This window comes from Paraphaeosphaeria sporulosa (genome assembly GCF_001642045.1).
Source record: "Paraphaeosphaeria sporulosa strain AP3s5-JAC2a unplaced genomic scaffold CC84scaffold_2, whole genome shotgun sequence".
In the NCBI taxonomy this organism is placed as follows: Eukaryota; Fungi; Ascomycota; class Dothideomycetes; order Pleosporales; family Didymosphaeriaceae; genus Paraphaeosphaeria; species Paraphaeosphaeria sporulosa.
In genome coordinates this window covers 4,759,903-4,787,799 of record NW_017253361.1, presented here as the reverse complement: position 1 = coordinate 4,787,799, position 27,897 = coordinate 4,759,903, and the positions used below count along the sequence as shown (strand labels likewise).

The 27,897-nt window shown below is 53.8% G+C and overlaps 12 protein-coding genes across 12 annotated transcripts; 8 read left to right on the top strand and 4 right to left on the bottom strand.

Moving 5' to 3' along the window:
- Positions 1-2,844: 2,844 nt before the first annotated feature.
- CC84DRAFT_1214280 (uncharacterized protein) lies at positions 2,845-3,195 on the bottom strand (the record flags this gene model as incomplete). The annotated part of the gene is made up of 1 exon (XM_018182614.1): positions 2,845-3,195. One exon carries the CDS (start codon positions 3,193-3,195, stop codon positions 2,845-2,847), a length of 351 nt encoding a protein of 116 aa, XP_018041380.1.
- A 96-nt stretch (positions 3,196-3,291) lies between these two features.
- CC84DRAFT_1113715 (uncharacterized protein) lies at positions 3,292-4,405 on the bottom strand. The gene is made up of 2 exons (XM_018175369.1): positions 3,991-4,405; positions 3,292-3,893 (listed from the first exon to the last, which is right to left on the bottom strand). Exons 1-2 carry the CDS (start codon positions 4,282-4,284, stop codon positions 3,486-3,488), a joined length of 702 nt encoding a protein of 233 aa, XP_018041379.1. The 5' UTR covers positions 4,285-4,405; the 3' UTR covers positions 3,292-3,485.
- Positions 4,406-4,513: 108 nt separating this feature from the next.
- Positions 4,514-6,614, top strand: CC84DRAFT_1113712 (tubulin nucleotide-binding domain-like protein). The gene is made up of 6 exons (XM_018175368.1): positions 4,514-4,643; positions 4,743-4,783; positions 4,896-4,922; positions 4,975-5,050; positions 5,102-5,632; positions 5,680-6,614. Exons 1-6 carry the CDS (start codon positions 4,619-4,621, stop codon positions 6,330-6,332), a joined length of 1,353 nt encoding a protein of 450 aa, XP_018041378.1. The 5' UTR covers positions 4,514-4,618; the 3' UTR covers positions 6,333-6,614.
- A 687-nt stretch (positions 6,615-7,301) lies between these two features.
- On the top strand, positions 7,302-8,357 carry CC84DRAFT_1081270 (TPR-like protein; the record flags this gene model as incomplete). The annotated part of the gene is made up of 1 exon (XM_018173924.1): positions 7,302-8,357. A coding segment is annotated over one exon (1,056 nt), but the record flags the coding sequence as incomplete, so codon positions are not given.
- CC84DRAFT_1139940 (kinase-like protein) lies at positions 8,298-9,937 on the top strand. Its single transcript, XM_018176267.1, has one exon. It carries the CDS (start codon positions 8,364-8,366, stop codon positions 9,708-9,710), a length of 1,347 nt encoding a protein of 448 aa, XP_018041376.1. The 5' UTR covers positions 8,298-8,363; the 3' UTR covers positions 9,711-9,937.
- Positions 9,938-10,188: 251 nt separating this feature from the next.
- Positions 10,189-11,675, top strand: CC84DRAFT_1161799 (NAD(P)-binding protein). The gene has a single exon (XM_018177839.1). It carries the CDS (start codon positions 10,523-10,525, stop codon positions 11,564-11,566), a length of 1,044 nt encoding a protein of 347 aa, XP_018041375.1. The 5' UTR covers positions 10,189-10,522; the 3' UTR covers positions 11,567-11,675.
- A 157-nt stretch (positions 11,676-11,832) lies between these two features.
- CC84DRAFT_1256716 (uncharacterized protein) lies at positions 11,833-14,405 on the top strand. Its single transcript, XM_018184650.1, has 2 exons — positions 11,833-12,206; positions 13,289-14,405. The coding sequence occupies exons 1-2, from the start codon at positions 12,009-12,011 to the stop codon at positions 14,366-14,368; spliced, it is 1,278 nt and encodes a 425-aa protein (XP_018041374.1). The 5' UTR covers positions 11,833-12,008; the 3' UTR covers positions 14,369-14,405.
- A 378-nt stretch (positions 14,406-14,783) lies between these two features.
- On the bottom strand, positions 14,784-15,722 carry CC84DRAFT_1173309 (uncharacterized protein; the record flags this gene model as incomplete). Its single annotated transcript, XM_018180023.1, has 2 exons — positions 14,784-15,421; positions 15,470-15,722. 2 exons carry the CDS (start codon positions 15,720-15,722, stop codon positions 14,784-14,786), a joined length of 891 nt encoding a protein of 296 aa, XP_018041373.1.
- A 569-nt stretch (positions 15,723-16,291) lies between these two features.
- Positions 16,292-16,912, bottom strand: CC84DRAFT_1184844 (NADH-ubiquinone oxidoreductase-like protein 20.8 kDa subunit; the record flags this gene model as incomplete). The annotated part of the gene is made up of 4 exons (XM_018180776.1): positions 16,292-16,375; positions 16,425-16,557; positions 16,613-16,840; positions 16,893-16,912. 4 exons carry the CDS (start codon positions 16,910-16,912, stop codon positions 16,292-16,294), a joined length of 465 nt encoding a protein of 154 aa, XP_018041372.1.
- Positions 16,913-17,268: 356 nt separating this feature from the next.
- CC84DRAFT_1113697 (uncharacterized protein) lies at positions 17,269-18,587 on the top strand (the record flags this gene model as incomplete). Its single annotated transcript, XM_018175367.1, has 3 exons — positions 17,269-17,728; positions 17,774-18,432; positions 18,483-18,587. Coding segments are annotated over exons 1-3 (966 nt in total), but the record flags the coding sequence as incomplete, so codon positions are not given.
- A 1,750-nt stretch (positions 18,588-20,337) lies between these two features.
- Positions 20,338-23,189, top strand: CC84DRAFT_1113692 (exo-beta-1,3-glucanase-like protein). The gene is made up of 2 exons (XM_018175366.1): positions 20,338-22,570; positions 22,623-23,189. Exons 1-2 carry the CDS (start codon positions 20,430-20,432, stop codon positions 23,044-23,046), a joined length of 2,565 nt encoding a protein of 854 aa, XP_018041370.1. The 5' UTR covers positions 20,338-20,429; the 3' UTR covers positions 23,047-23,189.
- Positions 23,190-24,301: 1,112 nt separating this feature from the next.
- Positions 24,302-25,545, top strand: CC84DRAFT_1238265 (uncharacterized protein; the record flags this gene model as incomplete). The annotated part of the gene is made up of 3 exons (XM_018183934.1): positions 24,302-24,692; positions 24,759-25,273; positions 25,328-25,545. The coding sequence occupies exons 1-3, from the start codon at positions 24,580-24,582 to the stop codon at positions 25,543-25,545; spliced, it is 846 nt and encodes a 281-aa protein (XP_018041369.1). The 5' UTR covers positions 24,302-24,579.
- Positions 25,546-27,897: the final 2,352 nt, after the last annotated feature.

The window sequence follows — 27,897 nt, the reverse complement described above, 5'->3', positions numbered from 1 at the left end:
CTTTTTGTGGAGAGAGGCGTGGTGTAAATCCATGGGGTTCGCACTATTGAGATAGAGCGACTAATTGAGTCCGGTCAAATCCGGAGTTTTGAGCGATCGTCTTTGACAATGCGACGTAGCAGCAATGAGTACTAACAGCAGCCTTTCACAACTCCTGCTACAATAGTGAAGAGCGTTGCACAGACGAGATCGAGGCGTCCATAAGTCTTGACAGCACAGGACTTATCGCATCGTTTCTGTTGTGACTAGTCTACGCGAAGGGTAGCCCAATTACCTGGAAGCTCTCTGTTGAACACGGGCGCTTTGCACAAGCGCAATCTGCAAATAAGCTAGCTAAGTTTTAATACCCTCTCGTATTTGGCATGAAACTCTGTCGATGAGTTCTTGCTTTAGTTATCTTCCATCCAAGCCTCGTCTTCGTCAATGTCTTTTGCAGTCCTTTTCATTGGCACCTTTTCTCTCGGAATACCCTGGCTCATTACCCGAGCTCTTCCATCCCCAAGGGCAATTGCCAGAGTCCCATACAAACCCCTCTCCTACTGCATGCCATGGGCGAACTCGCAAATCTCGGCATCTACTCCTGGCGTACCGGTGAAGTGTTCTCCTGGCTCTCGAAACAGAACAAAGCCTGCAACACAATCTGCGCTCGTGAAGCTGTTCATCCCGTTCTTCTCGACAACTCATCCTGTGCTGCTTCTCGCGGATTTGTCAGAGATCGAGGATATCGCCACGAAGCGAGTCGCCTAACTTGATAGAGCGGATCTCATGCATACGTGGTTCGGTTTGCTCGCACCGGGAGCAATCATTGGCCTGAAGTCGAGAGACTCGCGACTCAAACAGCAGCTACGGCTTTGCAATATCATCTTGAACCCGAAGTTTTTGGATAAGGTTGCAGTGCCGTGTTTTCTTGAGGTCGCAAATAAGCTGGCAGATGTCTGGGAAAGGAAGATGAAGCTTGCTGGCTCATGCCATGCATTCGAAGCTCAGGACGACATCAAGCATGCGACCCCGGATGGAATTTGGAAGATGTGTTGTAGGACTGAGCTGGGGTTGCTGGACGCCAAGATGGAAAAGCTGCAAAGCCCGAAGCGATAAGAGGAAGAGGATTTAGGACGATTCAATTCGCGAAGTGAATGATGCCAGATTCTACAATATGTTGGGCACACTTTTCCTCTGCCTAGATTGGGCCATGTAATGCGTAAGTCCGCAGATATACACTTGGCTTTGCCGCCCACTGGCATACTGCCCATATTATACTAGACAAGTGTATCGCCGAGTCTAGGGACTAGGTAGACAGTGCTCCAAGAGACAACTACTTCTTCGATCACATGGGCTCTCAAGTACCTGAGCGACAACCCTGAGTCACAAGATCACCTCCGAGAGTCCTTGTCCAGCGCTTTCCCGAACGCAGATATAAAAACTCGTGGCTTCGTTGCGTAGGGAATGTCGAAAGCATGGAAGCCAGCCACGCTGCTTGTAGACGGTGCTTCACACACATAGTGGCGGCCTGAGATGATAGCACCATAATCCGCCATAAGAAGAATGTAGCCGATACAAGGCCACTTAGTTATGACCCCATTAGTTTTGATGTTATTATCCTAATAGTCGCGGATGCTCCACTTCTTAGGTGGTATTGTGATATTTGGTGCCGATTGGTGCCAATTAACGTCGAATCGTGCCAAATAGTGCCGGGTGAATACCAGAGGGGACAAAACAGTTATTGCCGTGCCTGGATGGATTATATGAGTATGTTGTGACAAAGCGCGCTTTCGACGAGCGTCAGGAACCTGAGACCTTCTATTTGAATTTGACGAAGGCATGAAGGAACCCAAGCAGACATTGTTTCTAGGAAAGGGATTTGAAGAACTTGGAGATGAGCGCACAGTCTTTGATACTGAGTGGGTAGGTCATCATCTCCCTCTTTGTATGGAGCAAGCTTCTCCTCCACATGCACAGTGGTAGCCTGACCGAACTCGCCTTCCTGATTTGGGACATCGTTAATCCGGTATCATTTAGATGTGGAGGTGCTATGTTGAAGCAAAAGATGCTCCTCGCGCGAGCAGACATGAATGCTGACAGAATGCATTTTGAGGACCAGCGCTGCCCGGCATATAACCACGGTCCTTGATGATTTGGAGTAAGGTCCACCCATCACGATTTGCTCGTCGATTTTGGTTTGTGATGTTTGATGTGTAGGTATGCTGCTCGACGGAACAGACATTCTTCGCTCGTGCTATAGTCTTGGAGGAATCGAGGCCTAGGAGTGCTCGCTCGCGCAGACAGACATAGAGAACCTCGCCTTTGATTTGGAGATGGACGCCACACCATGGCTCCGTCGTTGTAAGGGTTTCAGAGGACCGGCCCATGACGTTGAATAGATACCTTTTTTAGGACTGGGCTTTTTGAACGCATAGGTGTGTTCTTGAAGAGCTGTCCATAGTACGCCTTTTATAGATGAGTGCAGCCTAGAGACGTTGAGGTCACATGCCCGCTACCGTGCTAGTACAGTATTCCTCCATGGATCTGATGGCATAGTTTGCAGCGACAATTATCATCATCTTGCGGTTGTTGGGCCACGTGTGTCCCAGTGGAGCGGTACCGTTACACGATTGTCCTCGCGCTGCTGTGAGAACCCAGGGTGGACTATGAAATTACGATCTTACCATTGTATTATAGAGCGAGTTACCACAGGATGGGCTGTGCACCACAACTCCGATATTCTGTGTCAGTCCCTGTGGATGGATCGGGGAGTCACGTCCGCTCATCAATCGCTAAACATCAGATACAACGCGTCTTCGATGCATGGCAGTAATCAAAAATCGATTGGGTATCTTATCTCACTCTCTACTTCTTATCGCGTTTAGGACCTTGGTCCCGTCGCTTGTCCTTCCCATCACTCGGCCCCTTGCACACACTCTCCGACAGCGACTTTCTCGTCTCCTCGCTCAGCCCGTCGAAGTAGCTCCGAAACAGCTCCCGATGCGAGAATATCCACGCTATACGATCTTCCGGATTCAAATAGTCCATAATCTCATCGTTCAGCTCGATGGGCAGCCGCAAAGATCCCTCGCTGTTCTCGCGCTGGTCCCGGCGCTGAGAGTTCATATTTGGGGCTTGTTGTGTGAGGCTCTGGTAAATCTCTGGTGTGAGGACGGGCACGAGGCCATAGGAGCGGAGAATGGGGTAGATTGCCATGGCGAAGTTTATGTAGTCCTGAGCGGTTAGCGAGACGGTATGAAGTATGGTTGGGCGAACGTACATCGCGGCTGAGGAGCTCGATGATGTTTAGAAGCAGCTCTGTTGGGAGACCGCCAAACGGCGGAGCCGGCGGCGGTGGACGAGGAGGAGGAGGTGGTGGTGGTGGCTGATCGTGAAGAGCATGTTAGACATTGTTCCTTCGCATACTCTCAGAACGAATTGCGGTCTTGGTATAGGACTCACTGGAGTCGGAGGGGCTCTAGCGGCTGCGGACATGCTGCCAGAGCTCACTCCTTGTGGCCTTTCTCCTCGTACTCTTTCGAGACAGCGATAATCCAACGATATGTGTACCCCGATATGAACCAGGCAGCGACTGCTACGACAGTGATGTATATGGCGGTGGGCCCGAGCGAGCGGGGCAGGACGTTGAGTATGAACGGGTCAAGGATGATGTCGACGTCCACAAGAGGAGGATGTTCCATCAACGTCTTATTCGTGGAATAGTATGACGCTGCAGCCTGGACGCGTAGGAATAGCACCGACTGAGCTGTTGAGGAATCGCCTGCTGTGTAACCCAGCTTCTGTGGCGGCGATATCCGCGCTCGGTCACTGTACCCGGCGAGCGAGGATATCAGCTCTGGCGTGTCGAAGACGTGGGTGAGTGGAAATGTGTCTAGCCAGAAGTCGGTGGGTTGCTGGGACTCAGTTAGAAGGCAAACCAAGCCGCGCGGGTCAATCGGTTCAGCGAAGCGGATAGAGGAAGCAAAACCGATGAGACTGTCTGGGACTCACAAATGCTGGCCAGCAGATGCGCACCTCGTACCTGCGTCCCTCTTCAAGGCCGCGTAGAAGGTACCAAGAGTCGACACCGCGGGGTGTTGATCCTGTGGGGAATTTGACGGAGAGCTGCGTCGCTAGGATGGGGTGCTCGGCCGGTTCGAGCGTGTCCACGTGCAGTTCGTCTAGGCCGGGGCGAGCATTGGGGAGGACTATTGCACTTGGGCCGAGGAATATCGTCTTCTCGACGTTGGCGCACACTCTCAAGATAGAGCCAAGGGTGCAGAGCAGCCAGGCAATGGCGCGCATCTTTGGCGGGCGCAGGCAATGGGAAGACGCGGTGGTGGCAGACGGGCCCTCATCCTCTGTCGGAACGATGCATGTACAGTCGCGCGGCCCGCAATGCTCTCATATCAACGCGCGATGCACGGCAATGGTGGAGAGATCCAGGGTTCACAGCTGCCGCCTAACGGGTGCACGGACGCACCTTCCTTGTTTACTCGCTAGCCTTAGCCGGGCTGCTAAAAGTTCGCGGCAACAACACCTCTCCCCCTCTCTCCACTCCGCGCCTCTCCCTTACGGTCCCGGTAATTCCATCGAAGCGCCCACCCAGATACCCAATTCCTACCCAGAACAGCCCACCATGAGAGAAGTCATCAGCTTGAACGGTACGTCCATTTGCCCCCTGCACGCGTCTTCCGCGTCTTGACCGCCTTCTGGAGGGGTCCCTAGTCTGTATTTGTTGACGCTGACCTTTACGCGTGCAGTCGGCCAGGCCGGTTGCCAGATCGCAAACTCGTGCTGGGAGGTGAGTTTTGCCCGAGTTCCCGCTGTGCAGCCCTCGCTCCGATCGAATTTCGCATAAAGGGCTGCCTAGGGGTGCTTCGCTGGCAGGACATGGTGCTAACGTGACAAATCAGCTCTACTGCCTCGAGCACGGTATCCAGGTCAGTATAGCTCGCCACCCGTACACGACCTCAACTGACAATTTTTTTCTAGCCCGACGGTTACCTCACCGAGGAACGCAAAGCTGAGGAGGAGGACCATGGCTTCAGCACCTTCTTCTCCGAGACTGGTGAGCTACAATGGTGGGATCCAGAAAATCGCGCACCCTAACACGATGCAGGCCAGGGAAAGTACGTCCCTCGCACCATCTACTGCGATCTCGAGCCCAACGTCGTCGATGAGGTCCGCACCGGCACATACCGCTCCCTGTTCCATCCCGAGCAGATGATCACTGGAAAGGAGGATGCCTCAAACAACTACGCTCGTGGCCACTACACCGTCGGAAAGGAGCTCATCGACCAGGTCCTTGACAAGGTCCGCCGCGTTGCTGACAACTGCTCTGGTCTCCAGGGTTTCCTCGTTTTCCACTCCTTCGGTGGTGGAACTGGTTCCGGTTTCGGTGCCCTGTTGATGGAGCGTTTGTCAGTCGACTATGGCAAGAAGTGCAAGCTGGAGTTCTGTGTCTACCCGGCACCGCAGGTCGCCACCTCAGTGGTCGAGCCTTACAACTCCATTCTCACAACTCACACCACCCTGGAGCACTCTGACTGCTCCTTCATGGTCGATAACGAAGCTATCTACGACATTTGCCGCCGTAACTTGGGCATTGAGCGTCCCAACTACGAGAACCTCAACCGCTTGATCGCACAGGGTATGTTGGAAACCGGCGTGACCTGCACATGTGCTAACGAGATACAGTTGTCTCTTCGATCACCGCCTCGCTCCGATTTGATGGTTCCCTGAACGTCGACCTCAACGAGTTCCAGACCAACTTGGTGCCGTACCCGCGTATCCACTTCCCTCTCGTCGCCTACTCCCCGGTCATCTCCGCCGCGAAGGCCGCCCACGAGGCCAACTCCGTCATGGAGATCACCAACGCCTGCTTCGAGCCCAACCACCAGATGGTCAAGTGCGACCCACGCAACGGAAAGTACATGGCTACCTGCCTTCTGTACCGTGGCGACGTTGTCACCAAGAGCACTCACGATGCCATTGCCCATCTCAAGACCAAGCGCACCATCCAGTTCGTCGACTGGTGCCCGACCGGTTTCAAGGTCGGTATCTGCTACCAGCCCCCGCAGACCGTCCCCAACGGCGACTTGGCCAAGGTCAACCGTGCCGTGTGCATGCTTTCCAACACGACCGCCATCGCCGAGGCATGGAGCGCGCTTTCGCACAAGTTCGATCTCATGTACTCCAAGCGTGCTTTCGTCCACTGGTATGTCGGTGAGGGTATGGAGGAGGGTGAGTTCTCTGAGGCACGTGAGGACTTGGCTGCTCTCGAGCGTGATTACGAGGAGGTCGCCGCCGATAGTCTCGAGGGCGATGAGGGCGTTGAGGCGGAGTACTAGACGTTTTGACCGCGTGCGAAGGGCGCGAGCTTGTACATTGACGCAGCGAAAATGCAAGCGGACTTGTTGAGACTTTCGTCTACCAAGATATGACTTGACAGGTTGTGGGTACTCTCCTGGAGAGATACATTTTGAGCGGGTTGACAGGACTCTTCTTGATTGATCGTGTTTAATGCTTTAATCGACCAAATTTCTTCGAACTCAGGTTTTGTCTCTTACTCTTGCTAGTGCTCGCGTGTCCAGTTTTGGAGAAAAGCAAGTAGAAACATTCAAGTGGAACCCCCGGCTGGTGTAAAAGCAATATGGTTGATCGATTGATGTATTATGAAAGCGTCTGGGTATTTACGGACGCCCGGCTGCAAGTCTCCGCGCCCGTCAACTTGGAGCAGATGCGAGAGAGACTCGCTCAGATCTGTACACATACCGTTCCACGGCCGCATATTCGTATCGGCCGCACATACGCCAGACAACACTTCTAAAATTAGACCCAACACCTGAGGCTGATCACCTCTCCGCATGCAAACCAGCCTATCCAGCAATTTACAAGGTGTATACTGGAGCAGTCGGCCGCCCTCCCTGCTAGTAGGCGGCAAAATGAATCAAGCATAAATGTGGCATTTATACTTTAGCTCTAGAATGTTCACAAGTCAATCCTGGAAAAACGTACTTCCATAACCGAACACGGGCTCATACCGCTCAGCCGCAGCTGTCTTTCCAGCCTGATGGGATCGGAGCAGGAGCAACGTCTTAAGTGCAATTATACACCTATCCAAGACATCCAAGAGCCAGGAAAGACAACGAAATATTGCTCTCATTTTGATAAGTTTGTGTCCGAACCTAGTCCTCAGGAGAGTAACTCAAGCACCTTTCCCAAATAGTAGCGGACCCGAAGACTGCCGGACTCTCCAAATTCATACGACCCCATCGTCCGATATATTCTAAGCTATCAACGATCTGCTTCAACAAGCCATGCGCAGGCAGAAGCGCACACTTAGACAAGACTACAAAGATCCGCTCAACAGCAAGCACAGGCGAGGACTAGCGCTCTACGAGCAGAACAAGTATAGAAAGGCTGAGGAGATTCTTCGACAAGTAGTGCGCGGGCGGGAGCGGACACTAGGACAAGAACATGAAGAAACACTTAACAGCAAATACTGGCTAGGGTTGGCATTATGCCAGCAGGACAAATGCAGCGAGGCTGAGGAGATACTGCGACAAGTTGGGCGCAGTCGAGAGCAAACACTTGGACAAGACTATGAAGAAACGCTTAGCAGCAAGCACTGGATAGGAGTAGTACTCTACCAGCAGAACAAGTACAGCGAAGCTGAAGAGGTGCTTCAACAAGCTGTGCGTGGGCTGGAGAGGATACTTGGACAATACGATGAAACGACGCTTTATAGCACGCACTGGCTAGGGCTAGCAACCTACAAGCAGGACAAGTACGGTGAGGCTGAGAAAGTATTTCAACAAACCACGAATGGGCGGGAGCGGACACTTGGACGAGAACATGAAGAAACGCTCTATAGCAAATACTGGCTAGGATTGGCATTTTGCCAGCAGGGTAAGTACAGTGAGGCTGGGGAGGTGCTTCGACAAGTCGTACGTTGCCGAGAGCAGATACTTAGACAAGACCATGAGGAAACGCTTAGTAGTAAGTACTGGCTTGGCTTAGCACTCTACGAGCAGAATAAGTGTAGCGAAGCTGAGGAGGTGCTTCAACAAGCCGTACGCGGACGGGAGAAGATACTTGGATACGAACATGCAGACACGCTCTACAGCATGCACTGGCTGGGACAAGCAATCTATAAGCAGAAAAAGTACGACGAGGCCGAGGAGATTCTTTGGCGAGCTGTGTACGGACAAGAACAGACATTTGGACAAGAGCATGAAGAAACGCTCTATAGCAAGCACCTACTAGGGCTAGCACTGTACAATCAGAAGAAGTACAGTAAGGCTAAGGAAGTACTTCAACAAGCCGTGCGCGGGCGGGAGCGGACACTTGGGCCAGACCATGAAGATACGCTTGCAAGCATGCGCTTGTTACAAGAATTGCACTTGAACTCATCTCCACCCTTACCGGCCAACATAACCGCCCAGCAAGTCCTGGCCAGTCGAATAAGCAACTTCTTCCCACAAGGGCAAGGTAGCCGAGGACCGTATACTGACTCTGAAATCATCGAAATCTCAGAGCTGGTGAAGCACTTAAATCAGCATTGGAGTAACTGTCCACGTACATATATCATCCTCCGCATAATCGGCCACCTGGACATGCTCGATAGGCTGATCGACATCGGATTCTCTGACTACTGGTTTCCTGTTACCGAACGCAATCTTCCAAGTTGTTTACTCCCAAGTGTTAAATCGTCATTTGTCAGAACTCAGAGCCTAGTACTGACAAAGTCGATGGATCTTGAAAAAGGGGGAAACGGGCAACATTGCCATTTCGAGAAAGGAGAACCGGTTCCCTTTGACCCTAGAGGAATCTTAGGCAGTGGTGGATTTGGCCAGGTCGACAAAGTCCTCAGCCAAATCAGCTTCAAAGAGTATGCAAGGAAGCGGGTACTTCGGGGTACTGCCTTTACGGGACCACGAAAGGAATATATAAAGCAATTCGTCGCCGAGATCCAGATCCTAAAGCGCCTAAAGCATCACCATATCGTAGAGTTTGTAGGAAGCTATACGGACCCGAAATACATTGGTCTAATAATGTCACCCGTAGCCGACATGGATCTGGGCGCCTACTTGAAGCAAGCTACCATTTCTAATCATCCTGAGCTACGAACCTTCTTTGGTTGCCTAGCTACGGCACTCGAATTCCTACACGAGCAGAAGATTCGACACAAGGACATTAAGCCAGGAAATATTCTCGTAAACCGTGGGAGTATCTTGTTTACAGACTTTGGATTGTCGTTTGACTTTACTGATGTAGACGGCAGCACGACCACGAGCATGCCGAACGGAATATCATATAGATATTGTGCGCCTGAGGTCGCTCAATACGAACCTCGGAATACAATGTCTGATGTTTGGAGTCTGGGTGTCGTCTTTATGGAGATAATTATGGTTCTCAAAGGCAGGACCGCTCAGGACATAGATGAATTTCTTCGACAACACGGTTCAAAGGGGGCTTATATTCGCACAAATCTTGACGCCCTGCTAGAACTCATCGCAGAATTAGGGGAAATCGGCAACTCATCTGACAATCGCGCCCTTGGCTGGACCCAACAAATGCTCTCAGTAGAGCAGAAATTACGCCCGACTGCATCCTCAATAGTCACATCTATCATAGCTGCTGGCCAAGAAGGGGATAAAATAAGTTTCTGTGGGATATGTTGTATTCCTTCTGAAGACGACTTTTCGAGTTCCGCGGAGGAATGAGACATCTGTGATGTTTTAGCAAGGGCGTTACTATAAGAAGTTTTGCTCTTGATGTTTCTGCTATTGTATTTGCATCAACCACCGCCACACTGAACGCCACTGCCGTCTACACATTCTGCTAAAAGGTGACGCTGCCTTAAGTTTGCCGCAACTTGCCACCGCTAGCTGGGAGGATGCAGGCCCGCACCGGCTGGAGGGTTGTGGATGTTTCACGGTGCATAGATGATGAGTAGGTAGAGGTGCATGTAGCACAGCTCGCGATATCGCCACTTTCTAAGCCACATACACCCTATGCACAGCGCTAGCACGTATCTAGTAATCGCCTCTCTGAGCGGCCGTGCGCTCAGAATAACCGAAGTGCAGGAACCGGAAACTGGTTTCGGTCACCACTGTATGAATGTTGAACTAGAATCGCTTGACAGACGTCGCTACCAGAGCAATCCCACCATCGACGCTGGTATGCTCTTATCGATAAGTGTTTGTATCTAGCCCGTTGTGGATAGCTTCTAAACACTGGCGTCATCATGGGTCACTTCAATGCGAATTACCGTCTGACCTCAAGACAAATCGAACATGATCATACCTGTACACATCAACACGTCATGACACTACGCCTTTTCTGCATAAGATCGGTGCCGCGAATGCGCTCTTTGCACCCATATTTACGAGCGTATCACATCAGTCCTGATTGATACCAATCAATGAAGCTCCTCTCCTCCACCCTACGCTTGTCAGTATTCACAATTACACACAAACCACTTTCCTGCACAAGAGCTTCCTTCAAACCACGTTTGTACAGCTCTCTACCCACCATGCAGTCCATCAAGAACACCGTCGCCGAGAATCTGGGCAAATACACACCCATGGACACTCATGGCCTCGCCCCAGGAGACAGCCAATTTTCGCTCGAGCAGGTCCCTGATCTGACGGGGAAGGTTGCCATTGTCACGGGCGGTTCAGAAGGCATAGGATATGGCGTGACACATACCCTCCTCACCCACAACATTTCCAAGCTCTTTGTCGTCTGCCTAGAGCCGGGCATCGCAGAGGACGCGACCAAGGCCATCGAGAAGGAGATGGGCGCAGCAACAGCCAAGAAGGTCGAGTGGCTCCAGTGCGACCTGAGTGATTGGGAGCAGACAGGCAAAGTCGCTTTCAAAATAAGCGACATGACCGACCGCATCGACATCTTGATTAACGGCGCCGCACGAGGCATCATGACCGTGCAACGAAACAAAAGCGACATCGACCTCCACATGGCGACGAACCACATCGGCCACGTCGTGCTGACCTCACATCTCCTGCCCGTTCTCAAGAAGACAGCGGAGAACGGTCACACCGTCCGCATCGTCAATATCGCCTCCAACCTGCACGAGCAGACGCTCCAGGAAACGCAATTCGAAAGTATCGAGGAGCTCAACCGGGACTATGGCCCACAGGCACAATACGGCCGCACGAAACTCGCATCCATCCTCTACTCAAAATACCTCGCGCGCAACCTCACCTCTGAATTCCCAAACATCCTCGCTAACGCAACACACCCCGGCATCGTAGACACGCGGCAAACGACGGAGCACGTGCACGAGGCGTGGCCCTTCTTCGGGTTCGCGATGAGCGTGGGCATGCACCCCTTCAAGAAATCGCAATTTGAGGGCGCGGTATCGACCATGTATGCGGCGACGATGACGGAGAAGAGCGGACAGTATATTGCGCCGCCGGCGATTGTGGAGCAGGGCAGCGACAAGGCGAATGATGATGCATTAGCGGATCGGCTGATGGATTTGACGTGGAAGGTGGTGAAGGAGAGGACGAAGAGCCAGTCGGCGGATAAGGGGTGTCCGTTTGAGGAGTCGTAGGTTGGTGTAGCATAGATACGATATTAACGAAGTCTTGTTCTGTAGATTCACTCATAAATGTACGGGTATATTCTGTAAGCATAAGAGGCTTGCACGTGTCTTCGAGGACGAAACTCTACATACGAAGTCAGTGCATAGGCATACCACTTTGTGACCACAGCCATCCGTGCATCGTATTCAATACCAACCCACCATCCGCTGCCGATACACACCTTCATTGGCACGGGGAGGAGTATGCATCACACCTTTCACCAAACACACAAACCGTCGTAATAGTAATACATTCATAAACTCATGCGAGTCTTCCATCGCGCTGTGGCCCCTTGATCGCCACACGAAATTGGGTATCCAACCATCCATCCAGCCATCCATCCATGATACCGAACAGTGCGCCTCCCATTGCGCAAGGACATGGCCGCCCTGATTTCTAAACGCCATCTCAATGGGCCATACCAGCCCGGTACCCCTTCCCACCGTCCTTCGTCAAAGCTCCATCAACACGCCCACCGTCGGCCTCGTCCTGGCCCCCGGCACAGTCGTCCGCGTCGCCGCGTCCCGGGATGAGCTCCACGCCGCGCCCGCCATGAGAGCTGTGGTGTGGAGAGGTTTTTCGTTTTCAAAGACTGCCGGGGTCGGCGTGGTGAGTCTTTGGTGGGGTTGTGCGTCGGTGGCGAGGATGGAGAGGGAGAAGAGGAGGGCGAGGAGGATGTTCATCTTTGTTGTGGTAGTCTGTGGTGCTGTGCTGGGTTCAGGTGTTGGAAAGAGAGTCGATGTCGTGCTCCAGTGGCGTTGTCGCGCGTTACTCCTTTCGTATGAAGTCGGACGATACACACGCCTTACTCTTGAACGATGATGTTTGTATTTGTATGTCTCACCAGGACTTTTGTTCGTATGTACTCACGCCAAGCTTTGTACCTTTGCTCCTCTGCGCTGATCGGGTAGGTAAGCTCAGTACGCGGGTCCGGCTCGGAGCACTGTCCGCGTGGCTTAGGTGAGGGCTGTACGAGTGCCAAAAACGCCCAACTGGCTCAGACGTGTGTTTCTTTTACGTGCGAAGCGTTGCGCAGGAGCAGAGTTACGTAGGTGCTGGCGCGGTTGTCGAGAGCGGAGTTGCTGGCTGGGTGTAATTCACTCACTCAGGGAAGCAAGGATTTGGTAATGGTTGCGAGAGGGACAGAAGGATGAATGTTTGAAACAGAGGGAGGTGGAGGGAACATGATTGCGAGGGCCTGGGCGGGCGTTATATTGCGGCCGGCTGGCGTGCGTTTATTCGGTGCACTATCCATGGTGAGGGTGTGTGATCACGCGTAGTGCGGTGGTTGCTGCACGTTGACAGCGGAGCACTCGCATTGGGCGCCGCGTTCTCGCGTAGAATTGCCCGGCGATCTAGGTGCCTGGGCGCGGAGACGGTCACGTGCCGGCCCTTCGCGCCAATTGGGGCGGATCTAGCGTATGGCGGAGGTACCGCGGCTTAACACTCGCGTTTGTGGACGAGACGCTCTCGGCGGCTGAATCGCGCACCGAAACAAACTACGACAGCAAGCTTCAGAGACAGGAGAATCTCGAGACTATGCTGTCGTTGCCTACGATTCCCCCACGAGCGGTACGCCATTCTTTTCCCCTCGTATCATACTTCAGAGACAGACAGTCGCGTCCCCGACCACGCGCAACCCACGATGACCACATGGGTACACCCTGATTCCACCGACTGACCACCCCCAGGACGCCACCCTCTGGCCCTCCCTCCGCAAGCCCCACCAAACCTACGACTCCGACCCCCCCTCCCAAACACATCCCAGCCGCCGCAACCACACCCACGCCCCCTCCCACGGCGCCCCCACCCGCTCCCTCTTCACGCAGCTTCTTCTCGACGAAAACAAGCAAAAACAACGCAATGCCAACATCCGCCACTTCGGCGCGAGCTGGATCCGGCCGCCGGGGATCCAGAAAACATACCAGGCCATGATCGACGAGGAGAAGGAGATCAAGGAGCAGGAAGCCCTCGCCATGCGCGAGCAGCAGATGATGGATCTCGCGGCGGCGCAGCAGGACGCGGCGAATGCGGAGGCGCGGGAGGCGGCGGGCGACGAGATTGACGAGGAGGAGAGGGATCTGGACGACGATGTGCCCGAAGCGGAGGCGAGCAGGAGTGCGTCGGAAGAAGAGTCCGATGTGGGCAGCGAGAGTGAGGAGGGGAGTGGTGTAAGTGGGGAGGAGGGCAGGGCGGATGTCACGTTCAACGAGGACAGCTTTATCGAGGGAAGCATGATAGAGGGGCGCGTGGGGCAGATGCTTGCGATGGAGGAGGCGAGCATGGAGGGGAGCCTGCTGGAGGAGCGCGATCTGGACGACGACGTGCCCGAGGCGGGGGAGTACGAGCATACTGATTCGTCGCTGCTTGACTCGAGCGATGAGGATGACGGGTCTTTTGTGCAGCCGGGGAGTAGGCGGTCAGTGAGGAGCAGGAGGAGTTCCGGCGCGGTGAGGAGTACGCGGAGTAGAAGAAGCTCTGGGGTGAGGAGCATCAGGCGGACGAGTGGCTTGGTGCAGGCTCATGCGATGGGTCCGACGCATATGATGGGCCAGGGTCTTTCGATGACCATGGAGCCACCGCACGCAGTGGGCCAGGCTCGTGCAATGGGTCAACTTCAGGCGAGGGAGCAGATGCGGAATAGCAGGTTCAGTGTGGAGCTTGAAGGCAGCAGTTCACTGATGGAGGGAAGCTCGTTCCTGGTGAGCAGCCCTGTCGCCGCGAGGGGCAATGTGCGGGCGAGGCTCTTCGGGGCTAGGAACCAGAGATGAAGAAATAGCGTTGATGCGGACACGACATGATACCCACACGATACTTTGAGAATGCATAAAAGTTCAGTTCTATACGTGTTTTGAGTTCATACAGCGCCAGCTATGGCATGAAGCCTCCCTCCTAGCATTTGTCGAGCCGTAAAATCCTACCCAGTTGTTCTTATGGAGTGAATGGAGCATTTCATAGCGACAGTACACCTGATGTCCTTTGTGTGTTCTGGTCACGAGAGGGACGAGCAAGCTTGGGATGATATGCAGTGCACAAGTCGAGGTAATCAAAGATAGGATATCAAGACGAAATGCACGCAGCTAGAATACCCTCGAAGCCAAACCACGCACACCGTGCCAAAAGAGGCCTTTTCAACTGACCCCAGGACTGCCGCACACCAACCACCATCACCCCTCTCACCTCCCCTTAACACCAACCCACCTCACCCCCAACAACGCCCAAAAATCCCACGACACCACCGTACATCTTCACCCTCTCGTCCCTTTCATCCATCCCCATGGCACCAGCCCTCTGCACACAACCGCCCCAGAATCCCAACTCATACCAACCCCCCTCGAGCAACCACCCCTCCAACCGTGCCTCAACACCCCACCCACCATCAACACCCGCAGCCCTGAGCTGCTCCCTCCGTCCCGCCCACTCTTTCTCTCCCACGTCCTTCATCACCTCAATCCCCCGCCGAAGCGAAGATAGCGTTGCGGCGTCGCAGCTGTGCACGTCGGTCAGGAGAGCGTAGTAAGCGGAAACGCAGCCCAGTACCATTTCCTTGCCTGCGTTCTGCAAGATGCGGTGGGCGAGGGCCTTGCGTGCCTCTGGCGCCGTGGTGCCCGATGCGGAGGCGAGCAGGAAGCGCGAGTTGGGGCGGCCGGTGCCGATGGGTGCTGTGGGCGCGTAGGCGGAGGAGGGGGCGGGGCTGCACTTGGTGTGCAGGAACAGATCCAGTTGGACGGGAGAGAAGAGGTCCAGAGGGTCGGTGGGGTGGGTTGAGATGGACATGCTGGCTGAGGACATCTGGGTCGGGTAGAGGATGGCGAGGAGGTAGGCTGGGGGTTGTTAGAGGTGGAAAGGATGGGAGTGGTGCCAGGACTTACTCAAGTCGGCGGCGCTCCAGGAGAGGGCCGTGTAGGGTGGTGGTGGTGGTGTGCTGGCTGTTATGCTGGTGGGAGATGCATCGGCAGAGGTGGAGGATGCGGTGGAGGGGGACCACGCTGAGGCCGGCGCCGGCGCCGAAGCCTTGATGATGGGAACTTGGACGATGCATGGCCACTCGAGCGCCTTGCTGTTGGTGATGTGCTCGTCGCTAGGGACCCGGTAGAGGGTGTCGGAGAAAGGATTGGCGGACATCGTCGCGGATATGAACTGGTCTTCGTGTGGATGGCTGTGGGTGCTGAAGACGCAGGAGGTGTTGCAAATGGGCAAAGAAGTAGTCGTGCTGGCTGATTACGCGACTCTTTTGGAGGCTCGAAGACAGAACTGTTAAAGGGCTTCGAGAATTGACGGCTGGAAGTTTGCGGAGGTGGCGGCGCTGACGAGCAATATGAAGGGAAGTGAGTGAAAGTACAATAGCGACAATAGGACCGGGGCTACAATTGGACGAACGACGGTGAGAAGTGAACGGTGGGGCATTCAACGCGGGCTGCAAAGCAAAAGGCGATGAATGCGAGCCCTCACCGTGGCGGAGTCAGTGAGAAGGCTGAAGGCGACGAACTGCATAGTTCGCGAGGTCAGAACACTAAATAATTGACGTGAAAAGAAGTCACGGCGATGAATCCACGCCGACCCAAATCGTGTCACGTAGCCCTCCCTACGCACCTACAGTCATCGCGCCACGCAAACGAAGATGCATCACAGCGGTTGTTGGAAGGTTGAATTTACATGTTTCGTGTTCCTGTTCCTAACATAGTATACACAGCTCAGTTGGTCGAAAAGATCTGGCGGCCCCGCAGATGCACGGGTGTCTCGCCCTTGGGCGTATCTGGTATCACTTTCTCCAATTTCTGGCAGAGTCAGACATGGGCAAATCAGAAGCGGCGTGAGGAGACATACTAGCTTGTCGAACACGCAGCTGTTCAGCCTCCGCTCCTGTGACCGGCAGTTCCACAGCTGGTGGTTCTGGTTGTCCAGGCACTTCCAATGGTTGCGGAACTCCTCCAGGCAGTGCTCGTTGAGGTCCTTGATGCTGCACAGCATATTAGCCTTGTTCATGCTCCGGTCATGGCTCCAGAAAGGCATACACGCTCGCGGCGCACCGCGTCACCTTGCGGCCCTCCTTCATGCAGTCGAGCTCGCCCCGGCCGTTGGCCTCGGTCTTGCACATCATGTAGTCATCGTTGTAGGCCTTGCACCGGGCGCCGATGAAGTACGAGGCGCTGAGCAGGGGCGCAGAGCTGGCGCCGAGCTCCTTGACCTTGGGGATGTCGTCGGGCAGAGGGGTGGTGTCGATGAGGGCCTGGTCGTTGAATCTGGGGCCAATTAGCACGGGAGAGCGGCGCGGGAGCTGCGGCGGGTGCGCACCTGGGCTGGCGGGACGACATGGTGGGCCAATGGCGGGTGTGGTGAGCCCTCGAGTCTGGAGTTGGAGCTCGCCGGCGGCTTCGTGAGGTGAAGTTGCGCCGGCTCTTGGCGCGGCGTGCAGGGATGGGCGCCAGCCGCAATTGGCTGTGCTCGACAGCTTTCCCTTTGACAAGCAAAACAACACAGATCGCAAACGCCATCACGACTCTTCTCCCCGCACAGCACCAGCCTTTCGCGCAGTCGGTGCGCTATTCTCCCGGCGCGCTCCTGTGCGCACACGCTCTCTCGCCCGCCGCGCCTGCCAGCGCAACCTGTAAACACAAACGAAAACACGTACCCACCCGCCGCCAGCACCTCGATCTCCACCATGTCGCTCTTTGGCAATCTTGGGCAGGCCGCGCAGACGGAGAGAAAGACGGGAACCTTGTTCGGCGCGACCACTGCCCCGCCGGGTGGGCTCTTTGGCAGTTCGCAGACCCAGAATCAGCAACAGCAGCAGCAGCAGCCTAGCCTTTTCGGAGGCTCGACAGCGAACAACCAGCAAAACACGAACACCACCAGCCTTTTCGGCGGCTTAAACCAATCGCAACAGCAAAGTAACCAGCAAAATGCGGGAGGGGGTCTGTTTGGCGGTATGGGCCAGTCTCAGCAGCAGCAGCAGCAGCAGCAGCAGCAGCAACAAAACATGGGCGGCTCTGTTATGGGCGGGTTCGTCCGTCCTGCGCCTTCCCTCCTTCCGAACCAGCAGCAGCAGATTCAACAGCAGCAGCAAGCTCTCCCTCAGCTGAGGCAGTCGGTTCACGACCGCTTCGCGAGTGCTTCTCTGAACGGCGCGCGTAAGTACAAATCATGTTTATCTTGGCCTGACTAACAGATGACAGGAGAGAAGTCTGTTGTTGACCAGATGAGGACCATTGCTGAGAAGTGGGACTCAAACAGCTCCGAATGCGCCTTTCAGTACTACTTTTACAACTCCGTCAAGCCAGAAGAGGCGCCCTTCTACGGTCCTCAACCGCACGAGGACCACAAGAAGTGGGAGGAGGCACTCGCCAACAAGCCGAGCGAAGGCTCAATCCCCTTGCTAGTGCGCGGATTCCAAGAGATGGCGGCGCGCATCCAGTACCAAGTGTTCGCTATGAACACACTACAAAGCCGGCTGCACGAGATGAACAACTGTCTCGGCGTCATCAAGGACCAGCACGAGCTGACGACCGCGCCACGGATCAACAAAGCCAAGCAAAAGCACATTGAACACACCCAGCGGATACTTGCCCTTGCGACCAAGGTGCAGATCCTGCGGAATCGGGGCTACGCAATGGACCAGACCGAGGAGGAGCTAAAGAAGAAGCTTGCTGAGCTGGAGAAGCGGGCGTTCGATCCCATCAACGGCGGCAAGCAGGAGGAGATATGGGCGCGCATGTCGAGCGTGCGGGAGCACGCACAGCGGCTGCAGCATGAGACAGAGAAGCAGAGCAATGCTGCCGCTGCAGGCTTGCAGGAGGGGTCTCTATCGGAGGATGACCAGGTGCAGTTAGAGAAGGTGAGTCGGTGTCACATCTTACAAAATTCACATGCTAATATTATATACAGATCCTCAAAGGCTACGACCAGCAATTGCAGCACCTCAAGAAGATGGTCGACGACACGGTGCAGGAATATAATGATTGGACGAAGGAGCAGACAAAGCCCGTGAGGTCCCGGAGGTGAATTTAAGCCTGAGCACAGGCATGTAAGATATCAGCTTGCTCCGCGTGGAGTTGAGCCGCGGCCGAGAAGACTAGAGTGGCGGAGGCGCGATGGTCGCAACGAAAAGGGCGTAGGACGAGTCAGATTCGGGGATTGAAGCACGGCATTGGAAGACCGCCTACACCAAGACATAATATAGGAGAGCGCGGCATATCCGCAGGCAACTTGACCGGCCTGCAATGCACGTTGGGATTTCATCTATAACCCGTACCGTAGATACCAGAGCTCGTCGCTCAGAGCAATGCCAAAACAGTAGCCCGCTCCAACATACATGGTGTTGTTACATTTCTGCTGTTGTACAGTGCTTCCCATCCGTCCCTATCGATGTAAAAGTTCATCCCTTCCGCCATTATCAACGCCAGCCCTTTCACGCAAAAACGCGCATTTTAGTCCCCTCCTCTTAAGAATTTCTAGTCTGCTTGGTTCGAAGCGGTTTGCTTAGATCAAACGAGCTTGCGCGCATAGTCGACGACGAACGGCGCTGCGCGTGCGTTAGCCTAGCCCACCTCGCACCTCGACACAAAGCTTCTTCGTCAAGCAGCGGGTTGTCGCGGCACAGGTTCGTGTGGTTACGTACAGAAATACAGCACTACGGCGCCGGCGAACGTCCACTTGATGTCGCTCGCGGTCTGGGCTTCTGCGCGCTCGAGCTCGGCTTTGGAGGGTTGCGGCGGTGCTGGGTGGTGTTAGGTTGGCGTCTCTCTGGAGGACTGGATGGGGCGCGTACCTCCGAACATTGTGGTTTTTGGGGTGATGATGTGGTTTGGGGGGAGGGTGGAGGCGTGGGATGGCGTTGGTTTGTTGCTTTGCGGTTGCAGTGGTTAAAAGTTGATGATGCGAGAGGAAGCTTGGAGGTCGGAGGTTAGGGACTGGAGCGCCGATGGGTCACGTGTGGGCCCATGAGCCCTGTAGGATCCCTGGCCATCTTTGCATAACTTGCCAATGTTTGCAACTGCATTATTGGTGGTTTTCACATCGGAGACTCATTCTATCCTGAGCTGCTTATAGCATTCCAACCATAGGACTTATCCAGCTTGATTGTTCCGCGAGCCTCCGATCACCCTCGTGGTGCCACGAGCGCCCGCCACGATCGGGCATAGTTAACAAGACGCGCATCAGCCCCAGCGGGAACTTCTAGTTTGCGAGCCCCTGAACCTTACTTTCTCGCCCGTGTCGATGACACTCGTGGCTGAGTTGGGGCAGCGCGTGGCAGCATATCGCGGATCGCAATTTGGAGCTCAGCTCTCCACTAACGGCGCGCTCAATGCGAGGTTTGCGAGCGAGGGCTTGCAGCGCGCATACAGCTAGGAGTCAAAGTGCAGGACTCAACAGTACCACACAGGTCTGCTCCTTCTGGGCATGTTGTGCGTCACCGAGTGATTATGGGTGGTTACGCCCGCCCAGCGACTGCTACGCCGCTGGACTTCGGTATTGTAGAGGTAGGTTATTCAACGTTTTGGCTGCGCAGCGCGAGACAAGGCGAAGTCAGACTCACATAAAGAGAAGAACGACCATATTCATCACTTCTACCTCTCCCACCTCTAGCTTGCCCGCTTTTCTAGCTCTTAACGATAATTACAGCGATCGTTGTTTAATAATACTACGATCATCCCAGTTACAACATTCGTACCTTGCATTTAACTAGCGGCCGATCCACAGATCCTACGCATAGTGGCGTAAGCACTTATACCGAGCCTCAGCCCACCGCGTTGCGCGCTCCAGCGGTCTTCTAGTCGCTGCCACCTTCGTTTTGCATCTTCGAGATTAGATTACTATATTTCCTTCATCAGGATGCTGTCGCTCGCTTCAACATTTTTCCTTCTTTCATCGGGCACGAGCGCCTCCTTACTCCACCATCACTATCATGAGGCTCCTGTAAGGAGGAGTGGAGGCTACGCAACGGGCGGCGTGTACACGCCAACGCCTATTGCGCCAACGCCACAGCCGACGGGCGGGTACTCGCCAGGGAATGGGAGCTCTAGTGATTGTGATGCGCACTTTTGGATGGAGCATGTGAAGCATCAGGGACTCGCCTCATTCAACAACGACACTTCCTACCAGGTTTTCAGAAACGTCAAGGATTACGGTGCCGTTGGAGATGGGGTGACGGATGATACGAAAGCCATTCAGAAGGCCATCACCGACGGAAACAGATGCGCCCCGACTGTCTGCAAATCGACCACTAGGACTCCAGCTACGGTGTACTTTCCGGGCGGGACATATTTGATTTCAGAGTCAATTATCGATTATTACTACACGCAGATTATTGGAAACCCGAACTGCCTTCCGACGATCAAGGCGAGCTCGAACTTCTCGACCGTCAACGTGGACGGGGATGATATCGGGTACCTAATCGATGCCAGCCCGTACGGCGCGAATGGTTTGGGCTTCGGTGCTACGAACACTTTCTTCCGCCAGATTAGAAATCTTATTCTTGATTCGACAAATGTCAAATCGAAGACCATCCTGAGGGGTATCCACTGGCCAACTGCCCAGACAACATCTCTGCAGAATGTCGTCTTCAAAATGGCAGCCGGAAACGGAACGAAACACGAAGGCCTCTTCATCGAGGAGGGCTCAGGAGGTTTCATGAACGACCTCGTATTCCAGGGCGGCCATTATGGATTGAACGTTGGCAACCAGCAGTTCACCATGCGCAATCTGTCTTTCAGCAACGTTGACACAGCTATCAATCAGCTCTGGGACTGGGGCTGGACGTACAAGAGCGTTTCGATTGACAATTGCCGCGTGGGCTTGAACATGTCGTCTTTGAATGGGGACGGTGGGCTGACTGTTGGATCTATAACGCTCCTCGACAGCTCCATTACCAACACACCGATTGGCATCGTCACCGGCCGCACCAAGAGCTCGCAGCCCGACAGCGCAGGTGCATTGTATCTGGAAAATGTCAAGCTTGCGAATGTTCAACAGGCTGTCGTCGGCACCAATGGCACTCTCCTCGCTGGATCTTCTGCCACGACTGTTATCAATGCTTGGGCAGACGGACATAGGTATCTTCCTGAGTTCCCATTGGGTCCTCAGACGCAGACTCCTCTCGCACCGGTCGAGGGTACTGGCCCTATTGCTGCGACCAAGCGACCAGGGAGCCTGCTGGACTCCATGGGCAAGTACTATGAGCGCTCCAAGCCTCAGTATGAGACGTTGTCGGCAGATAAATTTTTGAGCGCGCGCACGCTCGGTGCGAAAGGTGATGGCAAGACGGACGACACGAAGGCGTTGAACGACGGGCTTCAAAAGGCGAAGGCGGAAGGCAAGGTTCTTTTTGTCGATGCTGGGTACTACAAAGTCAGCGGCACGGTCTACGTGCCCGCCGGATCGAGGATCGTTGGCGAAGCCCTCTCGTCGGTCATTTTGGCCAGTGGTTCGTTCTTTGGGGATATGGAGAACCCAAAGCCTGTTGTTCAAGTAGGAAAGCAGGGCGAGCACGGTTCGATTGAATGGTCAGACTTTTTCGTCAGCACGCAAGGTCCCAATGCGGGCGCCATCCTCATCGAATACAACCTATTTAGCACCGGCGAGCCTGCTGGCCTATGGGACGTTCACACCCGCATCGGCGGCTTCGCTGGTTCACACCTCCAGCAGGAACAGTGCATCAAGGAGCCCGAGATAACCACTACAGCCGCCAACCTGAAGAAGGAGTGCATCGCGTCCTACCTCTCCCTACACATCACCCCCTGGGCGAGTGGCGTCTACCTGGAGAACAACTGGCTCTGGGTCGCCGACCACGACCTCGACGACTCCCTCAACAACAACACCCAAATCACCATCTACGCGGGCCGTGGTCTTCTCGACCAGAGCGTGCAGGGCCGAGTCTGGCTCTACGGCACGGCAGTCGAGCACCACGTCAAATACGAATACCAATTCGTCGGCACGCGGGACGTCGTCATGGGGCAGATCCAGACCGAGACAGCGTACGTTCACTCCTCCCATTACTCACGAGCCCCCCAGCTAACAGAACTCTAGATATTACCAGCCTAACCCCGACGCCACCCTCCCCTTCCCCGAAAACGCCGCCCTCTTTGACCCAGTGTTTACTACTTCCCAACCATCAAACTCCACATCCAACTCTACACACCCCGTCTCCCCTAACAACGCCTCGGGTTGGGGCCTGCGCATCGTGCGCTCGTCCAATCTTCATGTCTACGGCGCAGGCCTGTACTCCTTCTTCGACAACTACAGCACCAAGTGCTCGGACGTGGCGTCGGAGGGCGTGTGTCAAACACGCATGGTCAGCATCGAGGGAGAGGGGTCGACCCACGATGTCAATCTGTATAATTTGAATACTGTGGGGAGTACGTGGATGGTTACCAGGGATGGCGTGGATTTGGTGGCGAATGCGGATAATAATTCGACGTTTGTGGATGGGATTAATGTTTTTAGGGTTTGAGCTCAAGGTCCAACGGCTTGAGTCGAGTGTTTGATTGAGGTTCATAGATTGTAGTTGTAATTCCTAGTGATATGGCAGGGAAGTCCCATTCCTTCCACCGCAAGCGCAGTAGCAATTGAGGCAGGCACATGCGACTCCTTCCCTTTCGTACGTCTTCCTCATCGTTATCGTCCACTCTCCTAACCCACACGCCCTCCCCACCCGGCGTTTACGCCGCAAATTAAAAACCGAGCAGAGCAGCACCCACCATTCTACCGCCTCGATATCCGCCTCGATATCCGCCTCGATGTCTGCCTCTCCACGCTGGCTCCGCAACCAGATCCTTGGTCTGCCCGTCCCTTCCTCCTGATCATCATCCGATGCACAACTCGACTCCGGCTGATCCAATCAGTCGATCGCCGCCACCTATCATAAGCCAATCTTATTGACCAGAACTTGGGCTGACACGCTTCGCAGCGAACGCCCGCGCCCTATTCCCAGGAGAAAACGATGCCACATTAGACAGTACGTGCCTCTTCACACTTCATTCTATCCCCACGATACAATCGTCCCGGCTTGTTCACCCCATACTGACTTCACATCCAGTTATGACCGGGCGCTCCGTCCTCGGGCCCGAATATAGCATGCTCAACGCAGAAAGCACGCTCGTTATGTAGTACACGTACTACGAAAACGTATACCGGCGTGTGATGCATGGTGGGATCCCGAAGACGGAGATCGTCTTGTATGGAAAGATGGTGTTGAGAGGTGCGGAGCGCGCGATGGAGACGCTGGCGGGGTTTTTTGAGATGAGTCCTCATGGGGAAGATTGGGGTTGAAGGAGGGTTGATAGTGAGGCGATCATAGGGGATGAGGAATCCGATGGACGGATGAAAATTGGGACAAGATCCATTTGGCCTTCAGGGCTTTCACTGCAAAGGGAAGTTAGAAGGAAAACAAATGATGGGCGGTGTGATAGGAGAGGTAGTTTGGTGTCTTGCAGGAAGAAATGTTTTCGGGGATAGTACCAAGGCGCTTTCCGATCATTATTATGAAGACCTTCTATTGGCTATTGGACAGCAAGGTTCGCAGTTTTAAGGTTGGTGAAGGTCAGGGATTGATGGGTGCTGACCACCTGCCGCAAGCATCGTCTACGAGGCAAAAGGCTATATTCAAGGCATACCATAGGATTATCTCCTGCCTCTTTTCTTCTCATGATCCGAGCAGACGATGACCTCTAACGTTCTCATACCGGGATGGCTTTTGCTCAACGAGAGAAAACTCGGCTTGGTGATCTGCGCGAGGATACACTTCTTCTCGAATTGCAGATTGTTAGGGTTTGGTAAGGATATCATCAATGGCAAGACATTCTTAATATATATCTCTTAGCCGAGCGCTGCAACGGCCCGGCCAAGGAGTGAGATCCGGTGGCACATCATGAGGCATCAAGTTCAGCTTATAACTTTCAGCCTTCTGCGTTTCCTCGCATGACTCGAAATTCTTACATACCTATGGTTGTTGCTAAAGACTGTTCACCACTGTGCGTACAACAAAATGATTTATGTCTTGGCAATCATTCCGGTGCTTTTTATTTTCTTGCAATCCTGTAAAAGCTCGAATGTTTCTTCGTCAACAAGGCCGGTCGTCATCCCGCCCAGCGTAGAATGGTCCGTATGACCTAGGAGCCTTCCTACGAAAGAGATTATCTTGTATTGAGCTTAATATTCCTATAGGGATGGACCTGATGGAACCTGGTCCTCGTTCGATATAATAGGGGGATCAGATAAACAGAAAATTTGGAGATTCGCAGCGACGGCCTATCAGACCTACTCCCTCCCAACCAACACTACTTGGTGCGGCTTCACAGATACGAGACCGTCGATATGCGAAGAAAGAGGAATATGTCGGCCGCCAAAATCAAAAAGTTGGGTTCCGGCCGAAGTTGCTGGAATGTACCCACTGTATACTCGGGACGGCGAAATAGTGACAGGAGACATCGGAATTGATACAGTTACAGTAGAAATCGGAGGGAACCAAATTTTGGTTCCCGAACAGTGCATGGAATTTATAGCATCTGAAAACTTCGCCATGGCGCTGTTCGGCCTGGGAAGTCAACACTTCGACCATCACGTCGACTTTGGCAATGGGTCCTCAAAATCTTCCAAACTGTTTCCGCTGATGGACGGGTTGCGTGACATGGGGGTCATACAATTCCACTCCTACAGCTACCGTACGGGCAGTCGTTATCGTAAGCTGGGACCACTTTAGTGTCTGTTCAAGTTGACCTTCTGATGGCACCCAGGGAACCAGAGAGCGAGCTTGATTGTAGATGGATACGACCCAGCGCTCAAAGCCAAGGGATATAAAACTCTTGCGTGGTACTTGATAGATGAAGATGTGCCAGATAGAGGACTTGTTAGAGGACTCGTCGTCCGCTTGTCTTCTGTGAGCTTCCGTTCTGGATCGGAATCTAGGATTAACAATTCCCCAGAACCGATTGAAGTGATGATTGACTCTTAAATCCCACATATCTGGTATGCAACTTCTCAAGAATAATTTCAAGCATTTGCTAAGTCTGTTTGATTCCCAGTCTACCGATAGAGATTTGCGATGCTTTCGAATAAGCTTTCGGGCTCACTTGGAACCACACGCTAGTATACTATACTGCAAGAGACTCCGCGCATGAACGGAGCCTACGCAACAATGTGTCCGTTACAATCTCCTTGTCCTGATATTTTGACATAGTAAGCGACTTCACCTTCCCGTACCAAGCTTTCGTTCAACAGCTTAGGTATCTATCCGTCAGTGATCTCAGTATTCAACTACGATACTTTCCTCTGAGACATCCTTCACGAGTCCCTCCATATTACGCTCCAGGACGCATTTTTCTCCAGGAGACCTATCTCCAAGTAGAGTTTGATGACCGCGCAACATTTAGCAGGCCGCGTTTGGTGGCGAACCACATATTTCAGCCATCTCAGCTACGACAGGTATCTTGCTCTCGCCCCTGCACTCACCCAGAGAGAGCCCACCAGACATTGGGACTTCCTCTCTTATCAGAAATCAGAAACCCCGCATGTCAGTCGGAGGATATGTAGGCATTGGAGTCGGTTGCGCAGCTTTGATTGTCTTTGGGAAGGCGGCTTTTCTACGGCGCATACGCATGAAGAAAGCTCCCCCTCAGGAACAGGACAAGTTCGACAAAGCGAAAATCGATGTTCAAGGGAAGCCTTGGATAGGAAGCAATGAGCGCTACGAGATAAGAAATGGAGACCGTGGAGCCGGAACGTGAGTTTAAGGGTTGCAACTTCTTCCGTGGGAGTTGTAGGGCAATGAAGTGTCTATTCACGAGTTAGGAAATAGCGGTGATGAACAAGAATAGGCAAAGAGATCTGTTCGAACCGTTGGGAATGCCTTTCACTGAAGTTTTGAGAAGTAGCCTGCGTCGGTTCCCTCGTTTTCGTGCAATTGGATCAGAGTTCATCTTCCTACAAGAGAGCACTTATCAGCTAGGCGTTGACACGCCCGAGTCATTTCACTCAACGGATCAGAGCATGCTATGACCAGAAGTACCTTTGAGACACAGGGGCTTGCGAAGAAAAAGGATGAGAGCCTGAGCAGTAGTTCCCAAGATTGTTGGAGCAGGGGATAATTTTGCTGAGGTAGAGATCTTGAAACAGTCATTGAATCTCTACTTCTCTTGGAATGCTACCGCGCTTTGGGAACCTCTCGCACGACATGGCTGCTATATACATCCGAGCAGGACTAGCGCGTAGATCTGATACCATGGACGGGACTGTGTTCGAATCGTGATATGCGGGCGAGATCTCGGTCTCGGTTTGGACGATATCATATCACTGAAATGATGGCCTGTAAAGGTTAATCCTCACTCGTGGGATCGAATCCCTGCGAGGTCGCGCGTGCATGGGAGGTTCCGTCCATCGCGACTCGCGACACAATCCTGCCAGATCCATCTTGCGTTGTGCGATTTTTGCTTCCTTGATTTCTTGGTGCATTGCCTGTCCCTCTCTTGGGTCGCTCGGCACCCTCAGCCTCCTTTATTGTCGTATCGCTCGCGTCACGATGGTGCGCTGCCACAGAACTCATGGCATGTGCAGCAGAAATTAGCTTCGTGAAGGCGGAGCCACAAGCATGGGTTGAGACGATAGAAGCATCAATATGATCGTCATATCTCGAGGGTATAAATCCAAACATAGATGCGAGGGTGATTAAGGGGTATCTGCAGGCCGCTCGTAAAAAAACAAACGCCGGTGTCTGCACAACGGGACGTTGCACTTTCGGCCAGCCAACGCACACTGTGGCGTTCCCGCTAGCCACATATGAGATGGCGCGGGCGCACGGTTCCAAAGGATGAACGCCCTTCCGTGACAGCGGCATCGAGTCTCCAACCACATCTATGATCTGGACAGGGGAGACCTCGTGTCTCGTATCTATTCCCTGCTTGCGGCCGCCATCCCACCACTTTGGCACGCACCAGGTTGGGCAGGCGGCTAGACCTCATCTCCCCCAGGTCAAAATGCTGGCCAACGACACGCCGTCGCGGGAGACGCAGAGCGTCCTTGCAGTCTCCTGTGCGACGCGTCGGTGATGAGCGTCTGCAGCTACCTTTTGAGCTGAGACTGGCCATGGTTCTGCATTGGCCCCCGACGCACGTCGACAGGCATTCGCTGGACTGATAGAGTGCGGCGTGTGTTCGCCGACGTAGATCCTCAGTCCCTATTATGCGATAGCCTCGCCCACTAGCTCCCGCTTCAGTGCTCTGCCTCCCTAACCTTTGGTGCAGTTTCCGATGCGCCTCGTTGCTCATCGATCTCGCGCAAAGCAGTTCGAATGTGGTCACGTCTGAGTTCG

Excerpts from the sequence above, each read along its gene's own strand:
- CC84DRAFT_1139940 (XM_018176267.1), top strand. The coding sequence starts at position 8,364 with ATGCGCTTGTTACAAGAATTGCACTTGAACTCATCTCCACCCTTACCG.
- CC84DRAFT_1113712 (XM_018175368.1), top strand. The coding sequence starts at position 4,619 with ATGAGAGAAGTCATCAGCTTGAACG. Across the intron at positions 5,051-5,101 it reads CACCTTCTTCTCCGAGACTG|GCCAGGGAAAGTACGTCCCT; the intron begins GTGAGCTACAAT and ends AACACGATGCAG. Across the intron at positions 5,633-5,679 it reads CAACCGCTTGATCGCACAGG|TTGTCTCTTCGATCACCGCC; the intron begins GTATGTTGGAAA and ends AACGAGATACAG.
- CC84DRAFT_1161799 (XM_018177839.1), top strand. The coding sequence starts at position 10,523 with ATGCAGTCCATCAAGAACACCGTCGCCGAGAATCTGGGCAAATACACA.
- CC84DRAFT_1113692 (XM_018175366.1), top strand. The coding sequence starts at position 20,430 with ATGCTGTCGCTCGCTTCAACATTTTTCCTTCTTTCATCGGGCACGAGC. Across the intron at positions 22,571-22,622 it reads CAGATCCAGACCGAGACAGC|ATATTACCAGCCTAACCCCG; the intron begins GTACGTTCACTC and ends ACAGAACTCTAG.
- CC84DRAFT_1113715 (XM_018175369.1), bottom strand. The coding sequence starts at position 4,284 with ATGCGCGCCATTGCCTGGCTGCTCTGCACCCTTGGCTCTATCTTGAGA. Across the intron at positions 3,894-3,990 it reads GCATCTGCTGGCCAGCATTT|CAACCCACCGACTTCTGGCT; the intron begins GTGAGTCCCAGA and ends ACTGAGTCCCAG.
- CC84DRAFT_1256716 (XM_018184650.1), top strand. The coding sequence starts at position 12,009 with ATGGGCCATACCAGCCCGGTACCCCTTCCCACCGTCCTTCGTCAAAGC. Across the intron at positions 12,207-13,288 it reads AGACTGCCGGGGTCGGCGTG|GACGCCACCCTCTGGCCCTC; the intron begins GTGAGTCTTTGG and ends GACCACCCCCAG.